The 10,330-nt window shown below is 35.7% G+C and overlaps 1 protein-coding gene across 2 annotated transcripts; it reads left to right on the forward strand.

The window, feature by feature from the left end:
* The first annotated feature begins 347 nt into the window (after positions 1-347).
* LOC107815984 (uncharacterized) lies at positions 348-9,628 on the forward strand. 2 transcript variants are annotated; one of them, XM_016641631.2, is made up of 14 exons: positions 348-518; positions 847-969; positions 3,835-3,896; positions 4,027-4,114; positions 4,255-4,316; positions 4,392-4,488; positions 4,659-5,084; positions 5,588-6,169; positions 6,262-6,426; positions 6,620-6,724; positions 7,862-7,942; positions 8,429-8,576; positions 8,648-8,690; positions 8,999-9,628. In XM_016641631.2, exons 2-14 carry the CDS (start codon positions 874-876, stop codon positions 9,129-9,131), a joined length of 2,088 nt encoding a protein of 695 aa, XP_016497117.1. In that variant the 5' UTR covers positions 348-518; positions 847-873; the 3' UTR covers positions 9,132-9,628. The 2 variants fall into 2 exon arrangements, with proteins under 2 accessions (XP_016497117.1, XP_016497118.1); XM_016641632.2 differs by having other exon boundaries at positions 6,265-6,426.
* The last annotated feature ends 702 nt before the right edge of the window (positions 9,629-10,330 follow it).

Genomic DNA, 10,330 nt, shown 5'->3' on the forward strand with positions numbered 1-10,330 from the left:
CATGCTTAATATCATCAATTAAAAATTTTCAAATATTTTTTTAAATTGAGTGACAAGTCAAATTATATCACACAAACGAAAGAGTATTTTTTTTTTTTCGTAATAGTTTGGAGCCTTGGTATAATTGTAAGGTTATTGCTATGTGAGGTCACATGTTTGAGCCGTGAAAACAGCCTCATGCAAAAATGAAGGGTAAAATTGCGTATAATAGACATTTCTATGGGTCATTCCTCGGATCCCGATCTTAGTTCAGTGGTAGTAGTTTGGAGGGGCATTTATATAATTTTACAGCCGCCTTGTATGACCTGTCCCCGTACAACATTCCAAGTCCGCCATCGGTCAAAATCAAACTATAGTTCAGTTTTTTCCAGCAGACTAGTCCTCACAATTTCTCCCTTGTATCCGCGAATCACCCTATATTTCCTCCGTCCCTTAAACTTTCTCTCTCTACATTTTCACACAAAAAAGTATTCTGAGCTGTACGAAAGCTGTTAGTTTCCAATTCCTCCACCGATCAGGTAACTCAAAATTCGTGATTTTCCTCTAAACTATGTGTATTTTTGCGTATATTCGAATTTCTGTTTGAGTTTAGTTTCAGCTTTGAATTTTTATGACTGTAAATTTATCAGATCTGATGATGTATAACTTTGAATTTTTGAATTTATTTGATCATTTTACTTGAGTTTGATGATTTTTTGTGTGATTTTTGGCAGTAAGTTTGAATTTTTTAAAGTTTTGTGTGATGATTATGTATTCGATTGATCATTTTTACTGGAATTGATGAATTTATGTGTGATTTTTGGCAGTAAGTTTGAATTTTTGAAATTTTGTGTGATTATTTGGCAGTTAGTTAGGGCTTTGATTACTGGTGAGATGGCAAATCGAAAGGAGGATGAGAAGAATGAAAGGATTATACGGAATCTGCTTAAGCTTCCTGATAATCGACGGTGTATGAACTGTAATAGTTTGGTAAGTTTGATTAATTGCTCTTTTACTTCAAATTAGTACAGTCGGTTATATGAATCCTCTATATCTGTCCTGTTCTGGTCTATTTGATATTCGCTCTGTCCCAGTTTATGTGCGTGGGAGGGTTAAAGTACCTAACTTTTTTGTAAATATGAACATAGATTCTTTAAGTGTTTGGAAATAAAAGTTACATTTTTGCAAGTTGCATAAAGAATTTTGTTAGTCACCCTAGTTAAATTTCAAAAAATGTTTGGAAAATCATGGTAATAAGAGATTTTTTTTTTTGACTAGTCAAATAGTAATTGTCACATAAAAAGTGACATATGAATTTTGTTATGTTCAATCAATCAGTTAACTACGTCTCAATCCAGAATTAGTTTGCAATGATTATAGGTAACCAGAGCGATTAACTATCTAATGGGTTCCAATGACTAATATAAGAGAAAGTTATCAACCTCCTGAAATCTAGAGGTGCAGTTAATAAGAGGATGCTCTTTATGTGGAAGGAGTATATTAAGAGGAAGAGTTTACTATTTATACTTCAAGATTTATTTTCCGTAGAAATTTCCTTGTCAAGTATAAATTTGGATGAAAGCATTAATGAGATAAAACTTATTATGGGATATATTTTATGAAGTTTGAGGAATGCAATGCATCCGAGGGAAAAAATCTGGATGGAAGAGATATATCTTATCTTAAAGAAGAGTAGCTTCAACCGTAGTACGGTAGTAGTAAGATCACAATATTCTGTGTCCCTATATTGCCCACTTAACAGAACACATACATCTCTATGGTGCTTTCACTGCTTTATCTTAACTTTAGAAACTCCTTTGCCTTACTCTCTTCTTATTCTTACGTGTTTTTGACAAGATAACTTTTCTTGACTCTTGGGGGTCGTTACGTTGGAGGGACAAAAAAAATTATCGCAGTGTGAAATCCCACATAAGATAATAAAATGTTTGGTTGGACGGATAGGAAAAATAATCCTTTAAACTAATGTAGTGTTTGGTTGGTCGTATTATGTAATACTTGTATTTAGTTATATGGAATTTGTATTATTGTATGTGGAAAATATGAATTAACCAATGGGGTTCTAGGTGATTAGCAAATGTCCTTAAAGTAGGTAATCTCTACATGTATGATAGATCTTTAGGCTGATAATTAGACATGATTTGCGTTTGGAAAGTATTTAATATGCCTTTACTCCATATTCCTCTTCATCAGTTCATTGACCTTTATCTGTAACGAAGACAAGGTTTTTTCTACTGGTTATGATAGATCTTTAGGCTGATAATTAGACATGATTTGCATTTGGAAAGTATTGAATATGCCTTACTGACAATGAGAGAATTATCACTTTGATTTTGGTTTGAATTTACTTGTCTGTGTACGACACACATATATAGAAAGAAGAAACCCATTTAACTAGATATCTGGTGTCATTGTAGATTAAGATGGCCACTTCTCCTTTCATTTTGTTTGATTAGATGTATTATTGGAAATAATTCCGGCAGTAAATTCTACATTACTGTGCAGATTTAGTGCTAGTTTTAATTGCAATATATTGATAATGATTGCATTAACATTGCCTATCAAAAAAAATTCCTTGCATTAATTTTGTTGCAATTGGAATATTATTTTAAGCTGAATTCATTGTGGAATTACAACACCTATTAGCAATACATGTATTAGATCACGTAAATGTCAAAAAATTCCCTATAACCATTACTTGTTTAGTTAATGATCGCTTAAACTTAATTTGAATTAAAATTAAAGAAAGTTCTTATAACAAAAGTTTCATGTTCAAAAGAGGATTCCAAGATTTGTTTATTATACCACATTTTGGTATACCTCTTTTTAGTTTTCCTCAGAGAAATATTTTGTCCTTGATATAATTAATTTTTTTTAGTAATGATGATGACATGGGTTGAGCTTAAATGGAGTAGTGAGGAATCCCATAGTCGACCCCAACTTGTTTGGAACTATAAAGACATCAATAAAAACCAAAAGCAAAGCTTTTTTCTACCATCATTTAAAAAAATAAAGAATCGAATTCAAGAAGCTAAAGATCCCGATTCCTATTTCTCAATGATATTCAACGATCAAGAGAATTGGCTGAATCCCGTGAAACCATTTCATAGAAGTTCATTGGTATCTTCTTTTTATAAAGCAATTCGACTTAGATTCTTAAATAAGCCACACATTTATTCCTATAATTTATCCTATAGAAAATTTGCTTACAAGAAGATTTAATCGGAATTATCGTCAAATTCTTGTGGAATTCAAAAAAATGAAATTAAAAAAAAATGACTGCTTAGAGACGTTGTAGTAGTTGTTGTAATTGTAATTAATGTAACTCAATTTAATTTCATTTGTATTAAACAAAATTACTTTTAGTCGTGTATGTTAATAAAACTAATATTAGATTGAGTGATCTAATGTATTACTGGAAACAAATCGTTATCCACTTTAATCCAAAGGAATGTTTTAAGTGATGCACCGTATATCCAGATTTTATTTGGATGAACTTAACATCCGATAACAAATACAGTAAATCTAGTAATCCATTGATTATTATTCACCACATTACAATCTTTGTATTATGATTCTTGTATAACTTGGCTGCAAACTAAATGACTTATTATTGTATATAGAGTACAGGCCCCTGTGTTATTTCTCGGATGCTTCTTCACTTTAGTTGGTAGCCTTATTTGCCTAAATTTAGTTGCATAGCAGGTTCTTTAAAATATTATTAACAGTCTTCTACTCTTCTTATCTAGTGAAAGTAACACAGATGTATGGTAATCGATCTCATATTTTTTGTAGGTAGATGTATAGTAATATATCTCATACTTTACTGTCTGACAGGGCCCGCAATATGTTTGCACTAATTTCTGGACATTTGTTTGCACAACATGCAGCGGTATACAGTAAGTGCAGTCTTTCATAAAATGATGCAACCATCATTCCTCTGTGGTGCTTAAAATGTTTCCTAGCACTAGAAACTCCTTTTAATCTCTAATTTATTGCTTCCTGTTCTACATTTGAAAATACTGGCAGTCGGGAGTTCACCCATAGAGTGAAGTCAGTATCCATGGCTAAATTTACCTCACAAGAAGTTAGTGCCCTCCAAGGAGGAGGAAATGCGGTACGCATGCTCCTTTTGCTATAAGAGCCACACCTACTTCTGATGTCATGTTCATATTCCTTTCCTCGCTGGTTGCTAACTCATTTGTTTTTTTCCGCTTTTGTGGTCATTTTTGGGGGGTGGGGGTTGCATTTTCACAGAGTGCAAAGGTAATATATTTGAAGGACTGGGACACACAGCGTAATTCTCTCCCAGACGGCAGGTTTGTGATCTTAATAAATATATGTATATGATACGTATTAACCCAAAATGCAGTTCTGATTGTCTCTGTGTTCAGTAATGTAGAGAGGCTTCGTGATTTTATTAAGCATGTCTATGTGGATAGAAGATACACTGGTGAAAGGAGCCTTGAGAAGCCACCAAGGGGAAAAATGGTGCCTATCCTATCCTGCTCATCCTCAATTTTGAATTTTGTAATAGCTCATTGTGCTCCTTACAGGAGAAGAATTTCTGTGATGTCGTCACTTAGTATATCTCCGTGTTCTAAACTTGCGAGATTGCTGGTTGAACGCATTCCATCATATAAAATATTTAATATCTGCAGGCTGAAGCTGAGAACTTAAGCGAAAACAGGAAGACAGATACCTACCAAGGTGGGTCTCGAAGCCCACCAAATGAGGAAGTATATGAGCGACGATACAGCAACAGGCCTAGTCCTGGTGGGAGTAGTGGTGGGAGAAGTCCTGGATATGATCAAAGAAGTCCTGCACGTGCTGAAGTAATCAATGACTGGCGACGAGAGGATAGATTCGGGAATGGAAGGAGATCTGATGATGGTAGAATTTCGGATGGAGGATCCAAGTTTGAAAGCATGTCACCTGATCGTCAAAGCGACCTTGACTCATCCAGTCCCCCAATGGTTCGACCTGTTAGAGAGATTCTTGGAGATAGTGTATCTCCCCTTCGAGTTATTGAACCTCCGAAAACTAATGGTGGTAGGTCTGCTGCTGGTGGCTCCATGCTAACCCAGGTGTGGATTATATGCTATACGGCATCATATGGTATTTGATTATTTTGGATGATGCTATTAAACTTTGTTTTGTTAGCTAGTAACAAGCCCATTATGATGTTCTTTCCCATAAGATATCCTTTGGTATCTGATTCTTTTTGAACGATGGTACAATGCTTTGTTGTGGAATCTAGTCACACATCTTTTGGAGACAATTTGTCCTCTAGCAGTTTAGTAAATATTGGGAGAATGATGGCTTTGATATTTGATAAAAGACTTCTTCTTGATTGTTCTCAAAACTTTAGCAAATAGGATGAGTGTACACCTACATTTCTCATAAGTCTTAGCATTTCCAAATTGCACGGGCTTTACCTGAAATGCCTCCCTACTCCCATTGTTCACCTTATCCAAAAGATGTGAAATATACTCTATATTAATTTCACCAGTATACACTTTCTTTTACGCCTTTTCCAATGCATACCAATTAAATAAGATGCTAAACTTATTTTACATATATTGTGCAGAGGACTGCATCTTCCAGTAGCTTGACGTCCTCCAATGGGAACCCTGTTGAACTTAAGACAGAAACCTCATTAATCAATTTTGATGATGTTCCTGAACCTGCAGCTTCTGTACCGGCCCCACAAATACAACAATCTGCTACAGTCATGCCTGTTGCACAACCGACAAAATCTGCTTCTGACAACTGGGCGAATTTTGATTCAATAGCAGAGGTGAAAGCATCTCCAGCTCCTTCAAACACCAATCTACTGGAATCTATATTCTCAGAGTTGGCTGCTCCAGCAACTGTAACTGGTCACTCTGCAGCACCTCCAGGTGGTAGTGCACCTCCGGTCACTCCCTTCAGTAGTTTTGTTCCTGGAGCTGCAATTGTGGAAAACTCAGTAGCATTTCCATTTGGTGGTGCTTCAGCTGCACCCATTGGACCGACATCACTACTGTCGGTTAGTGGTACCTTTGCAAATAACCCCAGAGGACAATGGTCTAATATGCTACCTCAGCAGAGTTCCTTGTTTCCTATGACTGGCCCACAGCCCATATCGCAGCTTTCTACTCCAGCTGCTGGTGGACCTTCTGGAAATCAGGTAGCTTCTTAGCGCTTCCCTTGTCCTTGAGGTCAACTAGTTGTATCGTTGTGTTTCATTACTGAATATTGTTAATTATCATCTTCTTTCAGCAGTGGAATCCTTCAGTTACCGCAACTACACCTGGGTTTCCTAGTAGGGGAACTGCACAAGTGTCTCAAGCTGTAAACCCTGCCCTTCTGGGAGCCACTTCTGCAGTTGCATCTCAAGCTGCTCCTGTTGAAATCAAATCTAGCGGAAGAAAACAACTGCCTGAGGCAAGTTCTTTTCTATTGGTTTTATCATGTTTTGACTCTAGTACACCTGATATATTTTGAAGATTTGTCTAGCCTAAATTATGAACATTTGTCTAGGCTAAAAAATTTGTAATGGTTCTTCATGTTTTTTCTTCAGCAGATTGATACATTTTAGAATTTTCTGTAGTTTAAAGGTATGTACATTTCTGTGCAGGATTTGTTTGCTGTAAATTATTCTTCAATTCCTGGCGCTTTTCCAGGCTGGCATACTGGTCCACAGCATGGCTATGGATTCGCAATGCAATACAACATGTCTATGGTATGTGTGCTAACCCAAAAAATTTATGGAAAAGGGTCAGATATACCCTCGTACTATCAGAAATAGTTTCAAATTATCCTTTGTTTGAGTATCCGTCCAATGTAGCCCTACCTTTATACTTTGGCACTAATTTTCCCTTAATTTAAATGGCGGGACTCATGGCATCACAATAACTAAAACCATCCCCAATTTTAATACCCAATTCCAATTAAAAAACCTACCCCTAATTTTTTACCTATTATCCAACCGAATCCCCCACTTAAATATAAACACTTACTTCACCATCATTAAAATCCGAAAATAAGTCCAAACTTCGTCTGGCCCAATTCCTCATTCCAGAAATACATACTTCACCGCCACCACCACCACCACCACCACCACCACCAATGCTTACTCCATCCTGCCAATGCTTCCGCCCACGCCAATTTCCCCAATTCCAGGAACACTACTCAATGATTGGTAGATGTGAATCATAGTAGTATGTCTTTTTTATAAAATTACAATTTGTAGGTCTAAGAGTAAAAGACAAAGCATCAGGTTTCCAACAGCCGCTTTCTTCTAATTCCTTCTTCCACTGCATCTCCAAAGCTTTCGGTGGTTGTTCCAGTGCAAACGTGCTCAAAAATGTTGGGCTGCAAACCGGCGGGTATTCCAGTAGCAGCTGACCAGACTTATTTCTTTCTTTTTGAATAGTTGTAGAAAACTTGTTGTTTAAAAAGCTTTTTAATTCAAAAAAAGAAAAGGAAATCTTCAGAAGTGTTTCGTCACCTTATAGAACTCCAATAGTCATCTTTCCCACTCTGTTAGCGTTTTAATAAAGATCTGGTACAAATTCTTGGGTCGGGTCAGGTAAAAAAATTAGGGTGGGTTTTTAATTGAAATTGGGTATTAAAATTGGGGATGGGTCTTCACTTATTGTGATGCCACGTGTCTCTCCATTTAAATTAGGGTATATTAGTGGCCAAAGTATAACGGTAGGGCTAGCTGTGAATGGTTACTCAAAGGGAGGGTAACTATTTCTGATAGGATAAGGGTATATTTGGCCCTTTTCCGAAGATTTTATGCCTGACTCTGTTAGTTTGTGGTCGCGGCATGCTTAACTGTGTGGCATCTTGCTCATAGACTAGTTTTTTTCAGGCTACAAATGCTTTGCCACAGCCATCAAAATCAGCAAATCCTTTTGATGTCATAAACGAGCCATCTTCACAAGCCTCAACGGTATGAAAATAATACTATTACTTTAGACTGTTTTATTTGTTCATCATCATTTACGATGCACAAGGCATTCAGATGTGTTTGATTTTATGCCCTATGTGACTATTGTGATAAGTTGACTTCTGTTGAAGAGATTTCCACTTGTGTTGACTCGCAAGAAAAAGGATTTGTGCATTAAAATCAGATTTAGAGTGGGATATTGATAACTTAGAGTGATATTAGTTAATTACTCCCTCTCACATGCATTTGAGCTTATCTTTTAGGTGTAAATCTCAAAATTACTTTTTTACTTGTCAAAAAATAAATCTCAAAATTACTTTTTTCTGCTTCTTATTTGTTCATGTTTAATTTGATTAGTTGGGGAATACTACTTACTGAAACAGCCCCAAAACCTGTGCTCGACCCTATAAAGTAGAGAAAAAAGCATTCATTTAGTGTGAATATTTGTTAATTGACTGAGACTTTTCCACCCTTGATCTCATTGTTCAGTTTCCATCAATGGCATCATTACAAGGTGCATTACCGAACATGGTGGCTCCAACTGGATTGCTGCATACATCCAGCCTCGGTGCCCCAACTTCTTATCCTCCGGCAATGCCTCAGCAGTCACCATCTTATGCATCAGCAGTTCTACCAGGTAGTATTCTTTTTCCCCTGTATTAGATCTCTGGTCAACCATTTGGATGCTGATTATGTCTTAATTTTTAGGCTCATACATGGGGCATCAAGTAGCTGGTAGCATGCCACAAAGGTACTTTTGTGATTGCTGTTCCGTTTTTGGTCTTGCATAGTAGAACATCAGTAGCAAATGAAGTGCAAGACTGACATGAGATTGATTATTGAAGTTTTGATTGAAACTCTTTAGCTCTTTATTGTGTATAACTTGTTTCCATTCATTCAGCTGTATATATGGAAATCATTTGTAGCCTTTTGAGCAAAGGTTGCCTTTTTTAATTGCTTAATCTTACAACTCATCCGTCTCAAGATGACTTACTTTCATAGTTTGTAGAATCTATACATTTGAGAGGTAAATTTCAATGACTGCGTTTCAAAATGCAGACCACCAGGAGTAGCAAGCTTTGGCTTCGATGCTTTTGGAGCTCTAAACTCGAATCAGCAGCCAGGTGGATTATATTCTGCACCCGCTACCCAGAACACCTTCTCTTCTTCTGGAGGAAACCCATTTGGTTAAAGAAAATTCATCTCGTATGTGCACCGTGGTGTTGCTTCCTCTGGTAGCATCGAGTGGAGATACGTTTTTAGCTGCTTGCTGTAGAAAATTTTATGATCGAGACATTCATCATCGAGCAGCGGATCCTCTCTATCTGTGATGCTGCCAACTGTAGTTAGATGCGGGAAGGAGCTAAAGAATTATGGATGAGAAGGAACCTCCATATGAGAGTGATGCCTGTCGCGTGCATTTTGCCTGCTGCACCTAAAATGTGTATTATTCTCTTTTTTATTTTTTTAATCATTTATTAATCATATTTTTTCATCCCTCCCTTGTTGCCCTGAAGTTATATTGTTTTACTTATTTTTGGCTTTTGCTACTCTTGTTGTGGTCAGTGGTTTATCATTAAAGAATTCCAGCTGTATTGTACAATTTGTATTACTAGTACAATAGGATGTAATGTAATATCTCTATTTCTTTTTATGATTAATAAACCTGTGCAGTTTTATCTGGTGCAAGTATTTTGAAAGGGAGGCAAACAAATATGCAGAATTATTGGCATATTTTGTTAATGTTGTTTCATGGGAAGTTAATTTTTTTCTTCTTAAAACAGTCAATTTTACTAGATTTCATTGAAAATGATTACTACTCGTAGTTCTCGTATTAAGTTACAACTTTTTTGCTGCATTTGTTTATTTCGAAGAGACTCGTTTTAAGAAATTAATTTGTCAGAAAAAAAAAAATGATATAGTACTAGTAAAATAGTAAAGAAAAATAATTGGGAGAGGTTATGATGTGTAGACATTATTACTTCTACTCACATAAAATTTTATTATTATTAAAGTAAAGATAATGATGAGGATCAAGAATATAGTATGATCTTAACGTATCAATGATTCAGTATACCAGCAGAATCACTAAACAAACTATACTTTTTTAATTTATTCTCACATAGCTTTGCCTCAAAGCAATCTTCCTCCAAGTGGCATCTTACAGTATATTTGTTTTTACATTCTTTTGTTCTCATTCCATATTTGAAAGCGGATTCAAAATTTAAGTTCTATGGGTAAGTTTTTAAACATCGAACGCATCGTATTTTTAAATTATAAGCTTGAAATTTATTATTGTTATTATTGTAATTTTAGTGAATTTTTATTAATAAATTTATATATCGCATAAAAAATACAGAATTTAGATGAACCCGATATCACAAACGCTAT

Source organism: Nicotiana tabacum, chromosome 21 (assembly GCF_000715075.1).
Source record: "Nicotiana tabacum cultivar K326 chromosome 21, ASM71507v2, whole genome shotgun sequence".
Lineage (NCBI taxonomy): Eukaryota > Viridiplantae > Streptophyta > Magnoliopsida > Solanales > Solanaceae > Nicotiana > Nicotiana tabacum.

Excerpts from the sequence above, each read along its gene's own strand:
- LOC107815984 (XM_016641631.2), top strand. The coding sequence starts at position 874 with ATGGCAAATCGAAAGGAGGATGAGAAGAATGAAAGGATTATACGGAAT. Across the intron at positions 5,085-5,587 it reads GTGGCTCCATGCTAACCCAG|AGGACTGCATCTTCCAGTAG; the intron begins GTGTGGATTATA and ends TATATTGTGCAG. Across the intron at positions 6,170-6,261 it reads GTGGACCTTCTGGAAATCAG|CAGTGGAATCCTTCAGTTAC; the intron begins GTAGCTTCTTAG and ends ATCTTCTTTCAG.